Here is a 19056-nt window from a genome sequence, read left to right as displayed (position 1 = left end):
GATGTAATTTAGTCTTTTCAGTAAGGTTGCAAAGATAATACAGAGAATTCCAACACACCTTTCCCTCAGATTCCCCAGATGATATTCTCACACTTGCTCTATCGGTTTTCCTCTCCCTCTTCTTCTCTTTAAGTATGGTAGAGACCCATGCATTCCTTCTAATTTTAAGGGTAATAATCTGTCACTGCCAGTATTTTGTGGCCAAAGTTGTCCTAGCTTTGGCTAGGGAGAGCCTGTTCAAGTGGGATTTATTTTTATTTTTTAATTTAAATTCAATTAATTAACTATAGTGTATTACTAGTTTCAGAGGTAGAGGTTAGTGATTCATCAGCCTTCTAGAGTACCCAGTGCTCATTACATCACATGCCCTTCTTAATGTCCCTCACCCAGGTACCCCAACCCTCTACCCACCTCCCCTCCAACAACCCTCAATTTGTTTCCTATGATTAAGAGTCTCTTATGGTTTGTCTCCCTCTCTGCTTTCATCTTGTTTTATTTTTTCCTCTCTCCCCTTGTGATCCTCTATTTTGTTTCTTAAGTTCCACATATGAGTGAAATCATAGGATGATTGTCTTTCTTTGGTTTATTTCAATTAGCATAATACCCTCTAGTTCCATCCATGTTGATACAAACGACAAGATTTCATTTTTTTGATGGATGAGTAGTATTCCATTGTGTATATATACCACGTCTTCTTTATCTTTTCATCTGTTGGCAGACATCTGGGTTCTTTCCATAGCTTGGCTTTTGCGCACATTGCTGCTATAAACATTCAGGTGTACATGCCCCTTTGGATCACTACATTTGTATCTTTAGGGTAAATACCCAGTAGTGCAATTGCTGGGTCATAGGGTAGCTCTATTTTCAACTTTTTGAGGTACCTCCATCCTATTTTCCATAGTGGCTGCACCAGCTTACATTCTCACCAACAGGTTAAGAGGGTTCCCCTTTCTCCGAATCCTTGCCAACATCTGTCATTTCCTAACTTACTGATTTTAGCCATTCTAACAGGTATGGGGTGGTATCTCATGGTGGTTTTGATTTGTATTTTCCTGATGCCGAGTGATACTGAGCAGTTTTTCATGTGTCTGTTGGCCATTTGAATGTCTTCTTTGCAGAAATGTCTGTTTATGCCCTCTTCCCATTTCTTGATTAGATTATTTGTTCTTTGGGTGTTGAGTTTGTTAAGTTCTTTGTAGATCTTGGATACTAGCCCTTTATCTGATATGTCATTTGCAAATATCTCCTCCTATTGTGTTGGTTGTCTTTTGGTTTTGTCGACTTTTTCCTTTGCTGTGCAAAAGCTTTTGATCTTGATGAAGTCCCAATAGTTCATTTTTGCCTTTGTTTCCCTTACCTTTGGAGATGTGTGAGGCAAGAAGTTGCTGCAGCTGAGGTCACAGGCTGCTACCTAGGTTTTCCTCTAGGATTTTGATGGATTCCTGTCTTACATATAGGTCTTTCACCCATTTTGAGTCTATTTTTGTGTGTGGTGTAAGGAAATGATCCAGTTTCATTCTTTTGCATGCAGTTCAAGCTAGCTTTTGTGTTTTTTTGACATATAACCATCATTTTAAAACATTTTTTGGCATCATAAGATAGTCCAGGCTCATATTATACTATTTCTGTTGCTATAATGTAATCAGCCATTTCTCCAAGGAATCCTGGTTTCTTTTATTGGATAATTATAGTCCTCATTTTTTTATTTTTATTTTTAAAAAATATTTTATTTATTTATTTGACAGACAGAGATCACAAATAGGCAGAGAGGCAAGCAGAAAGAGAGAGGGGGAAGCAGGCTCCCTGCTGAGCAGGGAGCCCAATGTGGGGCTTGATCCCAGGACCCTGAGATCATGACCTGAGCCAAAGGCAGAGGCTTAACCTACTGAGCCACCCAGGTGCCCCTAGTCCTCATTTTTTTTTTAAATTTTATTTTTTATAAACATATATTTTTTTTCCCCAGGGGTACAGGTCTGTGAATTGCCCGGTTTACACACTTCACAGCACTCACCATAGCACATACCCTACCTAGTCCTCATTTTTTAAAATGATTTTTTAAAAAGTCTATAAACTAGTAAATTACTATACATTAGTGTATAACAGTTTTTGCATAATATTAAGTTATTTTGCATTAATATATGGTATGTCAGTACTCCCTAACTAATGATGGGAGCTTAAGTTGACTTCAACTTTTTCACTATTTTAACAATGCTGATCTATATTTTTTTAAAAAGATTTTATTTGTTTGAGAGAAAGAGAGCCAGCAAGCAGCAGGGAGGTTCAGAGGGAGAGGAAGAGAGAGAATCTAAAACAGACTCCCCACTGAGTGAGGAGCCTGTTGTGGATTTTGATCCTAGGACTCCAAAATCATGACCCGAGTGAAACCAAGAGTTGGCCACTTGACTTACAGCCACCCGTCTGCCTTGACACTTGATCTTTTTTAAATTAAAATTTGTATTCGGGTAACTGTAGACTCATAAGCAGTTTTAAGAAATAATATAGAGAAAGTCTATGTACCCTTTGCTCTGGTGCCCCATTGCTGTTACTTTGCTAAACTTGTAGTACAACATCACAACTAGGACATTGACATTGATGCAGTCTACCTAGCCTGGGTCAAATCCACCAATACATCAGACAAGGATCTTTCCTGTTGCCTTTTTTTTTTTTTTTAAGATTTTATCCATTTATTTGAGAGAGAGAGAGCAAGTGTGAGAACAAAAGAGCACAAGCAGGAGGAATAGCAGAGGAAGAAGGAGAAGCAGACTTCCCGTAGAGCAGGGAGCCTGATATGGGGCTTGATCCCAGGACCCTGAGATCATAGCTTGAGCCAAAGGCAGACACTCAACTGACTGAGCCACCCAGGTGTCCCCTTCCTGTTGCCTTTTATAGCCACATACACTCTCCCTCCTCTTTCCCAACTTGATTTTTAACATTGTTAGTATTGTCCTTTGTTTAATAGAAATTTTTTGATATTTTGAGATCAAATCTGAAATATTTTTCTTTATGAGTCTCTTTTGCATTTCTAAACCTCAGATAGGTTCTTTAACCAAATATATTTTCTTATCATTTCTTTCAATATTTGTAGTTTATTTCTATAGCTTTTTAATCTATCTGGAATTTGTTTTTTGAACATGGTATGTACATGGGGAGGACAGATTAATATTTTCTAATGGATACAACATTTTAAAAATAGTTCAGGCTTTCCTACTGATTTGAAATGCATCACTAATATAAGCTAAATTCTCATCATATATGGATCTGTTTCTAGGTGGCCTATTTCTTTTCATATATTTTTTCTGTTCTTGCTTAATTAGAACTTTTTAATTGCTATAGCTTATATAATGTGTTTTGCTATTTGGTAGGGCAAGTACTCCTTCACTGTCCTTTTTAAAAATATTATGATTGTACTTGCAGATGTTCTTTTCCCTATGAATTTCAAAATCAGCTTTTTAAGTTTTATTACAAAAAACGCTCTTGGGATTTAGACTGGGAGCCCATTGAATTTATGGATTAATTGGAGAAGAACTGACATATTTATGTTTTGGTTCTTATTTCAGTCTTATATATAGTTGAGTGGAGTTTTACATCATCGTATATATCATAGTAGTTAAGAACAAGACTGGTAGTTAGACTGTATGAGTTCAATTTGTATTTCTATAAGCTGTGTTAATATGGGGAAGGTAGTTAACCTTACAGAGCCTCTATTTACTTATCCAAAAATGGCAATAATAATAGCAGTTGTATTAATAGTAGTATATCACAGCATTGTTGTGAGGCTTACATGAGGTATGAGCTGAAAAGTGCTTAGACCACTACCTTGCACAGAGTTCATATTCAGTAGTTGTTGGATATTATTATTTCTTCATATAGGTCTTGGACATTTCTTTCTCTTTTTTGTACATTTCTTGTTAAGTTTGTAGGTATTATGACTCTTCTTGGCATTCAAATAGGATCTTTTCTCTATTGCTTTTTTCTAATTACTTAATTGTTAATGTGCATACAGGAAAACTGCTGACTTTTTAAAAAAATTTTATTTATTTATTTTGGCAGAGGAAGGACAGAGGAAGAGGGAGAGTCTCTAAAGCAGACTCCACTCGATCCCATGACCCTGAGGTCATGACCTGAGCTGAAATCAAGAGCCGGAGGCATAACCAACTGAGCCACCCAGGCATTTCAAAACCATTGACCAGTCAAAAACTTTTGATTTTTTAAAAAATATTTTGTTTATTTATTTGACAGAGAGAGATCACAAGTAGGCAGAGAGAGAGAGGAGGAAGTAGGCTCCCCTCCAAGCAGAGAGCTCAATGCAGGACTCGATCCCAGGGCCCTGAGATCATGACCCGAGCCGAAGGCAGAGGCCCAAATCACTGAGCCACTCAGGCACCCAAAAAACTTTTGATTTTATATCTCACCATTTACTGAATTCTTTTATTCTAAGTTTTCAGTTGAATTTTCTATTTAGTTTTTATTTGCAAATAGTTATGGTTTTGTGTCTTCATTTCTGTTACTCTGTTTTAACTAACTAGTTAACTAAGAGTGGTAATAACAGACATGATTTTTGGTTTGGTTCTGTCTTAATGGGATTCTTTTATCTTTGACTATTAGGTGTGATATTTGCTCTAGTTATTATTCCTTCTAATCAATGCCTTTTGTCAAACATAGGAAGTCATTTTATTTCTAGTTTATTGAGTGACTTATTTTTCACATCAGGAAATTGATGTTAAGTTTTTGTCAATGCTTTTTGATGTCTGTTGAGGTAATTTAGTTTTGTTTTTCTCTTTTAATCTGTTAAAGAAGTATATTTATTTGAGTAAAGCTTGTGATACTGAACTATCATTCTTTTATTCCTCAAACCCAACTAGTTCACTGTGTTAATTCCACTGGTATTTTATTTAATATTTTTTGCCCTTATGCTTACACATGAGACTGGGCTATAATTATGCTTTTATTTTCCTTACCTTATTTAGTGTTAGTGTATAGATTATGGAAGAAAGAGTTGAGAAGTTTTTTACCTTTTTGGTTGATTTGGAAGAGTTTATGTAAAATGAGTCTTTAGTTTGCCTATAGGTTTGGTAGAAATTCTCTGAAAAAACTGTGATCTTTTTTTTTTTTATTTATTTTCATTGTTCCAGAATTCATTGTTTATACACCACACCCAGTCCTCCATGCAATACGTGCCCCCCATAATACCCACCACCAGGCTCACCCAACCTCCCACCCCACCCCAAAACCCTCAGATTGTTTTTCAGAGTCTACAGTTTCTCATGGTTCATCTCCCCCTCCAATTTCCCCCGACTCCCTTCTCCTCTCCATCTCCCCATGTCCTCCGTATTATTTCTTATGCTCCACAAATCAGTGAAACCATATGATAATCGACTCTCTCTGCTTGACTTATTTCACTCAGCATAATCTCTTCCAGTCCTGTCCATGTTGATACAAAAGTTGGGTATTCATCCTTTCTGATGGAAGAATAATACTCCATAGTATATACGGACCACATCTTCCTTATCCATTTCTCCATTGAAGGGCATCTTGGTTCTTTCCACAGTTTGGCGACTGTGGCCATTGCTGCTATGAACATTGGGGTACAGATGTCTCTTCTTTTCACTACATCTGTATCTTTGGGGTAAATACCCAGTAGTGCAATTGCAGGGTCATAGGGAAGCTCTATTTTTAATTTCTTAAGGAATCTCCATACTGCATTCCAAAGTGGCTGTACCAACTTGCATTTCCACCAACAGTGTAGGGTTCGCCTTTTTCCACATCCTCTCCAACACGTGTAGTTTACTGTCTTGTTAATTTTGACCATTCTAACTGGTGTAAGGTGGTATCTCAATGTGGTTTTGATTTGAATCTCCCTGATGGCTAGTGATGATGAACATTTTTTCATGTGTCTGTTAGCCATTTGTATGTCTTCATTGGAGAAGTGTCTGTTCATGTCTTCCGCCCATTTTTTGACATGATTATCTGTTTTGTATGTGTTGAGTTTGAGGGATTCTTTATAGATCCTGGATATTGTCTGTATTGTCATTTGTGAATATCTTCTCCTATTCAGTGGGTTGCCTCTTTGTTTTGTTGACTCTTTCCTTTGCTGTGCAGAAGCTTTTGATCTTGATGAAGTCCCCAAAATTCATTTTTGCTTTTGTTTCCTTTGCCTTTGGAGACATATCTTGAAAGAAGTTGCTGTGGCCGATGTCAAAGAAGTTATTGCCTGTGTTCTCTAGAATTCTGATGGATTCCTGCCTCATGTAGAGGTCTTTTATCCATTTCGAGTTTATCTTTGTGTATGGTGTAAGAGCATGGTCAAGTTTCATTCTTTTACATATAGCTGTCCAATTTTCCCAGCACCATTTATTGAAGAGACTGTCTTTTTTCCACTGGATATTTTTTCCTGCTTTGTTGAAGATTATTTGACCATAAAGTCGAGGGTCCATATCTGGGCTCTCTTATCACTGTTTCTTGTTTTTGTTTTTACTATCATTACTTTTGAATTGTGCTATAACTTAATCTACTCAGATTTTTTAAATTCTTGGGTCAGATATGTCATTTGTAATTTCTTATAAAAGCGTTCACTTTATTTAGATTTGCAAATTTGTTGATAAGGGGTTTTACATAAACATAAAATGTTCTTTTAAAAAAATTTATTTATTTATTTGAGTGAGAGAATGAGACAGCACAAACAGGGAGAGGGGGCAGAATGAGAGGGAGAAGCGAGGTTCCAGCTGAGTCGGGAACCTGATGTGTGGCTTGACCCTGGGATCATGACCCAGGCCAAAGGCAGACTTTTAGCTGACTGAGCCACCCAGACACCCTACAAAAATATTCTTATAAAATTTCTGTTTTCCCCAATCTTATAGTTGTGTCCACTTTTACCACTTTTATTGCATGTATGCTGTCTCTTTTCCTTGGCCAGAAATGTTTAGTTGTTTCAACTGTCTTCTTCTTCTTTTTTTTTAAAGATTTATTATTTATTTATTTGACATAGAGAGAGAGAGAGTTCACAAGTAGCCAGAGAGGCAGGCAGAGAGAGAGGGGTAAGCAAGCTCCCTGCTGAGCAGAGAGCCTGATGTGGGGCTCGATCTCAGGACCCTGGGATCATGACCCAAGCTGAAGATAGAGGCTTAACCCACTGAGCCACCCAGGCACCCCTCAACTATCTTTAAAAACAAAATAATTTCCAATTCTTTTTAAGTCTACTAGGTTTATAGTATATATTTCTTTAATTTCTCCTACATTCTTTGGATTTGTTTTATTTTACTTTTTCTGCTTCCTTGAGGTGTATCTTTTATTTGTTTACTTTCAATTCATTTTCTACCCTAAATAACTGAGGGTTTTATGTATCCTGCCATCCCTACATCCTGTATCATGGTTCTATTCTACAGGTTTCAGAAGTAGAACGGTCATTATTGCTTCTTTCTTTTTTTTTTTTTTTTTTTTTAAGATTCCTTTATTTATTTGAGGGGGGATAGCAGGGGCAGAAGGAGAGAAGCAGATGCCCTACTGAGTGTGGAGACCAATGAGGAGCTCTATCCCATGTCCCTGAGACTACAACCTGAGCAGAAACCACAAGGGTTGGATGCCCAACTGACTGTGCCATCTCTTTAAAGATTTATTCGTTATTGCTTATTTCTAAATAGTTTATAAATTCCATTTTGATTTTCTCTTTATCTAAAGAATTACTTTTAAAAAGTATTCTAAAAATCAACAAGTACATAGGTTTTTGGGGATGGTGTCAAAAGTCCTTTTATGGTTCTGATTTTATTATATGGTAATCAGAGAATGTAGTTTGCATTAAATCTGCTTTTTGAAATTTGTTGAGATTTCTTGTGGCCTAATGTTATAAAAATTGAAAAAATTGTGAATTTCTGAAAAAGGTAGATTCTATAACATCATGTGTTTAATTAAGTTATTCAGATCTTCCACTTCTTTTTCTCCCTCAATCTCTTAATTTCTGAGAGTAGTATGAATCTTACAGTGCCTGTGGTTTTGTCCATGTTTCTTTATTTCTTCTAATTTTTGCTGTGTATGTTTCTGAATCATTAGATTTATGGCAGATACACATTCTAAGTGAAACTTCATTAATATAAAAATCCCTGTAAGTTAATTAATGCTTTCTAATAACTTTGTTTCAGTTTTTGTCTAATATTTACCTGTGTTTGCTTTATTTTCGTTAACTTTTCTTACCATTTGTTTTTCCACTGCTTTATTCTCAACAGTGTTGTTTAATTTTCAGTTCGTCTCTTATAAATGGCATATAACTAGATTTGTGACTCAGTCTAAGTGCTTCAATCTTTTAATAAGAAATTTATCTAGTTTACACTTATTGTGACATGTGCTACAGCTGGACTTACCCTGCCTTATCACTTTATGTTTTATATTTAATTTGCTTCTTTTGTTGTCATTGGTTTGCACTTGGGTTTTTTTAAATTTTGTTCGGCTTTATTCTTTTTTCCCTTAGTGAGATTGGTTGACTTGTGATTTTTTTTGGCAAAGAAGGAAGGTTCATTTTTTTTCTATTCCAGTAGTTTTAAAATTATTTCTTCCATTCTATTTGTCATAGTGAATTACCTTTACATTTTAAATAAACATATCTAAACCTAGTTTTCTTATGAAAGTATAGAGTTAGTATAAATTGCATCTCACAAATAAGTCAAGACCTTAATATGCTTTATTTCTCTTCCATACTAGTTCCACAGTTTCTGAATATTCTTTTTGGATTTATTTATAACATTTTATAGTATTATACCACACCCTGCATAAAAAGTTATTTAGACTAAATTGTAAGATTTAATTTTTCCTTTGCTTACCACACTGTCTTCATTCTATATCTTTTTCATTTACTCATTAGTTTATTTGCTGGGTTATATCTCAAATAATTATTTCAAAGTCCATTTGACGTAAATTTTTGAAAGCTTTGTATCCTTAAAAGTGTCTTTATTTTTCCTTTCCTCCTCAATGTTTGTTTAAATGAATGAAGAAACTTTGATTCAAAAATAGTTTCCCAGGGGTGCCTGGGTGGCTCAGTAGGTTAAGTGTATGACTCTTGATCTTGGCTCAGGTTGATCTCAGAGTTATGAGTTCAAGCCCTGCATTAGGATCCACACTGGGTGTGGAGCCTATTTAAAAAGAAGTTTCCCTCAGGATTTTTTGCCCGTATGACTTCTTGAATCCATGTTGGTAATGAGAAATCTGATCCAGATGTGTTTAATTTTATTTATTTATTTATTAACATATAGTGTATTATTTGTTTCAGGGATACAGGTCTGTGATTTATCAGTCTTAACACAATTCACAGCACTCACCATAGCATATACCCTCCCCAATGTCCATCACCCAGCCACCCCATCCCTCTCACCCTCTCCACTCCAGCAACCCTCAGTTTGTTTCCTGAGATTAAGAGTTTCTTACGGTTTATCTCCCTCTCTGGTTTCATCTTGTTTCATTTTTTGGAGGACACTTCTAACTCGCTTATTTCACATTGGCTCTGTCTTCAACTAGATAGAGACCCAGCCATTTATCACCTCCTCTACTCCTATGATCCTTGTGCAGACCACCGTCATGTCTCCCTGGGGTTATAGAGAACCTTCCACCAAGCCACAGTTCTCTTTGCTTCCACCCTTCACCCTGTGAGAATTCTGTCACCCTTGCCTCTCTTTAGCAGCCAGAGCAGTCTTTTAAAAACTCTCTGTACAAGATTCCTCAGTGACTTCCCATTACACTCAGAGGAAGAGTGAAGGTCTTCATAATGCTCTGAGCATCCTGTGTGATATCGTCCTCTGTTATCTCTCTGGCTTCCTTTCTCCTTCTATTCCGCTCTAGGCTCATGGGCCTCCTAACTATTATTCCTTGGGTTTTAGCAGAAGACAAATATGTGTTCATAGTTACTAACATGGCTTTGATTTTTTTAAAAAATGATCTTTACATAATAGCATGGTCTGTCAACAGAGACATGAAGGTTAATTGAAGATGGTGGGGGGGCACATTTGCAGTCTGTTGCCATATTAACATTTTCTGTGTGTAGTAAGGCATGCACAGAATTAGATAACGTGGTCACCATACCTTTGAGTCCAGTTTTGTGGATTAAGTTGAAGGAACCAGAACCTCAGGCTCATAGGCAGGCAGGGTCCATGGAGGGCGGGGCTGCCCAGTCCAACTTCTGATTCCCACTCCAAGTCACATTGCTTCAGACCAGTCATCCCAGGAGGCAGGTGGCACATTAGAGAAAGAATGGACTGTAGTTGCTTGGAACAGGTCTCAAATCCTGGTTCCTTCCCCTGAGTAGCTGTCTGAATATAGATGGATTCATTTTACATTCACTCCCTCAGTGGATACTTACTGAGTATCAGTCCCTGTTTTAGGAGCCGGGGATATATAAAGAACAAAACACAAATATCTCTGCCCCCATATGGTTTGAATTCTGTTGGGAGAGCTTTCATTCTATTGATAAGTTATCTGTGCTCTCAGAACCTGTGTTTTTGCCTACAAAAAGAGGCTGTGTATAACATCATCTACTTAGTATGAATGCTGTAGAACTAGAATAGTCACAGACACGGCATGTGGGGATTCTGAGTGCATCATAGTTCCTCCATTCTGGTTTTCTCTACAACACTTTTTTTCTAGCACTTACTATCACAGTGCTCTGGAAACTCCATGTCAGATATATAACAAGCAACAAACTGAATCGAATGCCAATATCTAGGTAATTTTCTAAGAATATGTAGATACTTTATTTGGAAGACACTGGCACTCTTAGTAGTGGCTTCTGTCCTCCATCCTTGAAGATTATTGGGGATCCTTATTGGGAGCGGGGGAGAGGGAGTTTTAGGAAATTTTGTAAATTGCCTCTATTACCTTGAAATCTCTTTTTGACTCCATATTGTGAAGACTTGATCACTCCTATAACATTTTTCCTGATTCCCTTTTTGGGGGTTGAGACCATGTGAGCATTGTACTTGTTCTATTGTGTGTGCCATGTTGCTTTTGTGACTTGCCTTTTTAACATTATAAATATTTTATTATTCAGCTTTATGAGAAAATGCAAGAAAGCACAGACTCTTGTAAAAAAAAGTCATGTTGTGGAATTGGCGGTCATCGAAAGGGCCTGTCATACACCTGGAATCCATCATGGCTTAGGATCTCAGGCAGCTAGGGGAACCCATCTTAAAAAACAGCTCTGAGAATGGTGATATAATATGGAATAATGGAGTTGAAATTTTGTGCTAAGTAATGTTTTGAAATTCGATGCCACGTTGCCAGTGTGTTCCTAAATTGACAGTCATTGGGCAGCATTCCATATTGTCTCTAGTTTATGTCTTAACTGAGCTGGCTGGGAACACATCAAAAGTCACAGCTTCAAATTGTAATGTGCTGCTTGCCATACCATGGGTATGACAGAAGCACTTCCATTACTTTGCATAGCTTATAACTCTTCTTTTAAATTACCTCTCTGAGTTGACATTTCTCTTAGGTATAATCCACCCTAAGATTAAATTTGGTTAGCCCCTTCATAGTTCAGAATTTAAACTAGTTAAAAACCTTTATGCACTTCTTTATACTCAAGATAACGTAGGCCTTGTTAATTTCATCTTTAAGAACCCCTCAGAGATTTTGTAGGGACTTTAGCAATAAATTTAGAAAACAATTTTGGTTATAATATGCAGTATTTTCATGAATAAAAATATGGCACTTCTGAAAAAAAATATGGCACTTCTGAGATATTCTAAAAGGAATCTAATTTAGTGTCTGGAGTTTAAAGTCATTTTCTCAACTGTGGACCTTACAAGGGCAGTTCATTGGGAGTCTGTGTACCCATTGTGGATCAATGTAGAGGGTGTCCTGCATCCAAACACCTACTTCTGTCTTTCAGGCAGTCTTTCTAGCCTACTACCCTGTCCGGTAGGTCAACCAAACCAGTGGTTCTCAAAACTTGGAAGAGTTAAAGGAATCACCTGGGTAGTTTTGAAAAATTTACATTCTCAGACTCCAGCCACAGAAATTCTGAATTGGTAAATGAAGGAGATGTGACGCTGGTCATGGGACCTCTCTTTCTGGCCCCTGTCCTGTCCTTAACAGTTTGGTGACCATACCGATGTACCTATGATATACCCCATATAAAACAACACTTAAAACAGTAGCAGAACAGTGTGCCTAGACTGGGAGAAGAAAGAGGCCACACCGAGGCCACAGACACAGCTGCAGGCTGAAGTAGAGACTTTATAAGAATACCCAAATGCTGGACTGGAGACAGATGCATAGGCTACTCCTCTGCTATTATTCCACAAACTTTCAAGCCAGTTTCCAACTCAGGACACTCTTTTTTCCCCATGTCTGTCATGTGGCTGTGTGTGTGTGTGTGTGTGTGTGTGTGTGTGTGTGTGTGTGCTGGGTGGTGCTCTCTCTTCCTTTCTTTAGTTTATTATAGCCAGTTAAATAGAAAATGAGAGAGAGAGAGAGAGATGCAAAAATAGAGATATAGGTATACTTTTGGCAAAGTTCAAGACAGAAAAGAAAGATATTTAGCAGTAAACAAGAGAATACTTACTGAAAAAAATATGTGAAGTAGTTCCTGGTGGGTGGGGAATAGCAGTATTTTTTTCTTAGATCTTTTGAAGATAACTTAGTACTCTCGTATTTCAGTTTCCCAAGTAAATGGCTTTATTTATAAAGACTGATAGCATCATCATTGAAGATGATCAGTCATTAAAAAGTCAGTCTTGTAATGGGAATCCCCTGTTGTTCATTCTCAATTAAGCCAAGGAAGTCCTGAATAATTATCATTGACTCAACAAATATTTATTGATGTGGATGCTAACCTCATGGGGCTTACGGCGGGAAGGGGGTACAGATGAATAAAGACAGTGACACGGCTAAGTAGCAAGTGCTGTGATGGGGAGGCCCAGAAGAAGAAGAGGAGCACCAAAGCCACTCTATTCACCCAATCTTGGGGAGTGCAGGAAGGCTTCAGGAGGACAGGAGATCTCAAGTTGCATTGTGAAGGGGAAAAAGGTGCTAACCAAAAGTGGCCAAGGAATCGAATGTGCTAAGACCCGGGTATAAGAAAGCATGACCACTATCTGGAGACCTGAGCATGGTCCTCAATGCCTACACTATCTACAGCTGGCAAGTGATGGGGCTGGGGAGTTTTAATTGGTGGCCAGATCATGAAGGACCTTATACATCATATGGAGAAGTTCCAAAGTTATATTTGGGTTGTCTGTTTCATATGTAGCTTTTATATTTAGCTACCTTTGTCTTCTTTCTATCACAGACATCACAATAGCATAAGAAGTATTGCCATTCTGTTTGTTACAAATAATGAAGAACTTTGAAAGTGGCACGTGTATAGAAAAGGGTTAACATGGAAGGCTTTTGTCCATAGAAAGTCTTACTTTCAAGGTTGGCCCTTGGCTGGTCCCACCCTGATAGAAACTTTCCTTAACAAGTAAGGTTGGCTCACTGTATCTAAACTATGCAAACAATATGGTTTATCTTGGAATTTTGATACAGGCTAGCAGGCCAACTCCCAGTAAAACCCTTCAGTGAGTAAAGGCCTTCCATAGGCAGAAACATCACATACATGTTACTTTATTTTCATAAGTCGGGGAAGAATGAGCTCTGATCCATCATGAGAAGGAAAAAACACAAGAAAGCTGCAGTCATATTCCTTCATACCCCACCTGTCTTTCCCCATTATGATCCACTGTATATCCTTACCGCATCACTGTGATAATGCTTAGCCATAAGTACAACTCTATGCTAAGTCCCATGAGCCCTTCCTATGAATTTCCTAACACAGAGGAAGTCTTGAGGCTCCCCAATACACCTGCTAGGACTGTTTACCTAGAGTTATTTATTAGATGAGGACAAAATGTGAGCTATCAAATGTAGAAGTAACAGTTTCCTTATTTTGTTTTTGTATAGTATTTTTTTAAAACCCAAACTCTTCTAACACAGTTTGACCTCTCATCATTATTTCTCAAATTCGGCTCTGAGTTACCTTTGACTTTTACTTTCAAATGACAGAAACACGTTAGCTTTTAGGAGAGTGAAAGAAAGCTACTGGATCTAAGGGTAATTTTTAATCAAGAGATCCAGAAAGGATTTGAAGTCTTTGGAATAGTTATAGTGTCCCAAGGTGACTTTTTTTTTCCTTTTTCTCTATCTCTCTTTTTAAGATTTTTTTTTATTATTATTTGCAAGAGAGAGAGTGAGAGTGTGCAGGAGAGGGGAGAGGGTCAGAGGGAGAAGCATACTCCCCGCTGAGCTGGGAGCCCGACACAGGACTCCATCCAGGGACTCTGGGATCATGACCTGAGCCAAAGGCAGTCACTTAACCAAGCCACCAGACCTCCTTTCCTTTCTCTTCTAACAGGTGAGGATGTATTTGATTGGGCAGCTTCTGATATACTCATAGTCACCCACAGTGTTATGGTGTAGCACCATAGTACAGACAGCCTCTCTGGCCATGTTAAAGATGCATTAGTATTTATAGAATACCAGCCATGAACCAGATACTTTTATATATTTTTTATTGGGAAATTCCACTCAAGTCTTACTTGAAAAGAACTTCTTTTTAAACCATTAAAAGAAGTCCTGAAATAACTTATGACCATCCAGGAAATCCTTGGATTTCTTACAGGCTTATCTTCAATTCGGTAAATTCCTTGGAGCTCTGCCCTCTCTTATGGAGTAACTGGTAGTGGTCTGCCACTCAGTTGAGCCGCTCCCCCCACCCCCCCCACCCCTGCCCTTAGGCAGGCTTTCTGTTTCCATCATCTTTGTCTCCCTTCAGACTGTGGTAAGACTGTCAACATGGCGGGCGTAGGACTCCCTGCTTTCTATTTGACCTTGTAGCCCTTCATAGAAGACTTTTTTGGGGTCTAGTAGGTAAACAGTGCTACTTCCACAGCACAGCTGGGCTTGTTTTTGATCTTTATTTCTCATCTAATTGGAGAGGATTTACAGTTCATAAATGGACTCCGATATAGAAGGTCCCTGGAGTTAGTATATGGCAACAGAGTGATTTCCCAGCAACGTGCAGTTTTACAAGGATAGCTTTCTTCATAAGGCTATTTACGTTGTGTCTGCTCCCACTTTATTGCCTTTCCGTCCTTTATTTTTTCTCCTTTATCCTCTCACTTACCACGTTGTCAGACTTCTCCCTGCAGCTGGCTATAAATACTTAATACTTAACTGCACTTACAGAACAAAGTTTTGTATTTATTGTTCATAATTTCCAATGCAAATGAAACATTTTTATTATATTTCTCTGTTTACAGTAACTCCATGGAAATGTTTCTTATTCATGGGAGCCTAGATTTTGTTGTTGTTATTGTTTGTTATTGTTGTTTTTTGTTATGTTTGAGCAGGGGGATAATTTTGTTTGACTTGGTTTTGCCCTTCTGATCCAATAGCTGTAATGGGAAGTGGATTTTCTATTGCTGGTATAAGTCTGCTTAGTATCAGTTGCCAACAAAAATTCAGTAATAATCAAATTGGAGGTGATTTATGCTGCCCTTTGTATTTAGAGGCCTGCTTAATGAGGTATGTGAGTGTTGCAAGATTTGCTGGTGCAGCCTCTACACTGTGTCCTTTGATATATATATATTTTTTAATTTAATTTTTTTCAGTGTTCCAAAATTCATTGTTTATGCACCACACCCAGTGCTCCATGCAATACGTGCCCTCCATAATACCCACCACCAGGCTCACCCAACCTCCCACCCTCCTCCCCTCCAAAACCCTCAGTTTGTTTCTCAGAGTCCACAGTCTCTCATGGTTCATCTCCCCCTCCAATTTTCCCCAATTCCCTTCTCCTCTCCCTCTCCCAGTGTCCTCCGTGTTATTCCTTATACTCCACAAATAAGTGAAACCATATAATTGACTCTCTCTGCTTGACTTATTTCACTCAGCATAATCTCTTCCAGTCCCGTCCATATGGATATAAAAGTTGAGTATTCATCCTTCTGATGGAGGCATAATACTTCGTTGTATATATGGACCATATCTTCTTTATCCATTCGTCCGTTGGAGGGCATCTTGGTTCTTTCCACAGTTTGGCAACCGTGGCCATTGCTGCTATGAACACTGGGGTACCTATGGCCCTTCTTTTCACTACATCTGTATCTTTGGGGTAAATACCCAGTAGTGCAATTGCAGGGTCATAGGGAAGCTCTATTTTTAATTTCTTAAGGAATCTCCACACTGTGTTCCAAAGTGGCTGCCCCAACTTGCATTCCCACCAACAGTGTAAGATGGTTCCCTTTCTCCACATCCTCTTCAACACATGTTGTTTCCTGTCTTGTTAATGTTGGCCGTTCTAACTGGTATGAGGTGGAATCTCAATGTGGTTTTGATTTGAATCTCCCTGATGGTTTCTATTCTAGTTTTCCAGAGAGATGGTCATTCAGAGCCTACACATCTGTTCTGTATTTTGAACCTTGGATGAGAATATTCATTCAAGCCAAAAGAGTTAAAACAAAACATCTATGTTACTGCCTCTACAGACCCAGGTAACTCACCTTCTTTCAATTAAGTTCATAGAGTTTTTATTTATAAAATCAATATGCCCCTCTCCCTCAACTTGTCAAAGCGATTTGATAGTAAGAATCTTAAAATTTGATAGTAAGGCTTATAAATGAAATTCAGACTGCTTCTGAAGGGTTTGCTGAAGAGTAATCATGTATAACAAATATTTTGCCATAATATTTGCCATAATAACAATACACTGCTGTGAACACTCTGAAGTTAGAGAATCATTCCAAGGATGATTTCATTTTTTACTCTGTTGCATCTTAGGTGCTTTGATTATGATGTTCATTAAACAAATCACAGTTCATTTATATGTTCTGTTTACACAGATATTTGAACTATTAAATCACATATATGTGTATGTATATTTTATATGTATAATGAACATACTTACAAATTTGGTTCACTTGTATTTTAGTGTAAACTTTTTTATACCATATAACTTATTATACCATAATAACTTATTGTAACCATAATAACTTATTGTAACCATAATAACTTATTATACCCATATAACCCAAATAACTTATTATAACCATAATAACTTATTATACCATAAACTTATTATACCATAACAAGTCTAGTTAACACACATAACCACACATAGATTAAATTTTTCTTGTGATGAGAACTTTTAAGATCTCTCTTAGAAACTTTCAAATATGCAACACAGTATTGTTAACTGTGCTATGCATTACATCCCCAGGACTTATTTTGTAACTGGAAGTTTGTACCAGCATGAACTTTTTTTAAGATGACATTTGCGCATTACAAAATTCATCTTGCCCACTTACACATGCAGTCAGAACAGTCTTTGTGTGTGTTGTTTCTGGATGGTCATTCATTTACTCACCAAAACATTTATCAGAGTCTCCTATTCATCCTAAGATTGTGCTAGGTTCAAAGCATAAAAATGATTAGTTCTAGTTTTGAGGAGCTTAATATCTTCTGGGAGAAGCATTTAATGCTTGTATGCTTTTGATATATATATATATGTCTTATTACATACATTGTTGTGTTTGGTTTTTGCAGTAACTCTATGGGTCACATTTGATTATCACCATTTCAGAGATAGGGAACTGTCACAACTGGACAAGAGCTCAAATATTCTGGCTTCAGATTATTTACCAATTCACATTCACTGCTCCTTCCCCTATACTACATTAACTTTTTATAATAGACCTACATTTGTTATGTTGTCTTTTTTTCATGAAAAATTAGTGGCTTTCCTGGGGCCTTGCAATCACTCATGTTAATATCAGTATTAAAGTTATAGATCTCTTAATTGTATGTCGTGAATAAGTCTAGTTATCATCTGTCACAATACAAAGTTATTACAATATTTTGACTGTATTCCCTATGGTATATATTACATGCCTATTACTAATTTATTTTATAACTGGAAGTTTAAATCCTGTCACCTGTTTTGCCTGCCTTCACCTGTCCCTTCTCTGGTAATTAACATTCTGTTTCTTATATCAGTGAGTCTGTTTCTGTTTTCTCTTGTTTGTTCATTTGTTTTTTAGATTTCACATATAAATGAAATTATATGGTATTTGTCTTTCTTTGTCTGACTTATTTCACTTAGCATAATACCCTGTAGGTCCATTCATCAGGTTTTTTTTAATACTAAGTTGTATAAGTTCTTTATGTATTTTATATATTAACTAGTTATCAGTTGTTTGATGTGCAAATATCTTTTCCCATTCAGTAGGTTGCCTTTTCATTTTCTCAGGTCTCCTTAGCTGTGCAAAAACTTTTCAGTTTGATGTAAATTCATTTATTAATTTTTTAATAATAATACTTATATTAATAATAATTATAATAATATAACTATTAAAGCTTTTGCCCTTGCTTGCTGAGACTATTCTAAAATAATATTGCCAATACCAGTGCCAAAGAGCTTACCATCTATGTTTTCTTCTAGGAGTTTCATGGTTTCAGGTCTTAGGGTGAAGTCTAATCCATTTTGAATTTATGTCTGTATATGGGATAAGATGGTGATCAAGTTCATTCTTTCACATGTATTTGTCCAGTTTCCCCAGGACCATTTATTGAAGAGATTGTACTTTCCCTATTGTATGTTCTTTCCTCCTTTATCATAGATTAATTGACCATATATGTGTGAGTTTATTTCTGGGCTCTCTTTTCCTCTTCATTGATCTTGTGTGTCTGTTTTCATACCAGGACCAAACTTTTATGATTATTATAGCTTTGAAGTATATCTGAAATCTGGAGGAATGACCTCCAGCTTGGTTTTTTTTCCCCCCAAAATTGCTTTGGCTACTTGGGGTCCTTTGTGGTTCCATTCAAATTTTAGGATTCTTTGTTCCAGTTTTGTGGAAACTGTCATTGGTATTTTGATGAGGATTGCATTAAATGTGTAGATTGCTTTGTGTAGTATGAACATTTTAATGATATTAATTCTCCCAGTCTATGGCATTGAGATGTCTTTCCATTTATTTTTGTCCCAGTTTCTTTCATCAGTGCCTTACAGTCTTTGGAGTACAGGTCTTTCACCTCCTT

At 37.1% G+C, this 19056-nt stretch overlaps 1 protein-coding gene across 1 annotated transcript in view; it reads left to right on the top strand.

Moving 5' to 3' along the window:
* MORC1 (MORC family CW-type zinc finger 1) overlaps positions 1 to 19056 on the top strand; it is a 175511-nt gene that overhangs the window by 40409 nt on the left and 116046 nt on the right. The window contains exon 9 of the mRNA XM_032852629.1: positions 16386 to 16511. Within this exon, the coding sequence (XP_032708520.1) occupies positions 16386 to 16511 (126 nt within the window). The remainder of the gene's footprint in view (positions 1 to 16385; positions 16512 to 19056) is intronic.

This window comes from Lontra canadensis, unplaced genomic scaffold, assembly GCF_010015895.1.
Source record: "Lontra canadensis isolate GAN:19392208 unplaced genomic scaffold, GSC_riverotter_1.0 scaffold6, whole genome shotgun sequence".
Classification (NCBI taxonomy): domain Eukaryota; kingdom Metazoa; phylum Chordata; class Mammalia; order Carnivora; family Mustelidae; genus Lontra; species Lontra canadensis.
Note: the sequence above shows the minus strand (reverse complement) of the source record. Positions and strands in the feature narration are given on the sequence as shown.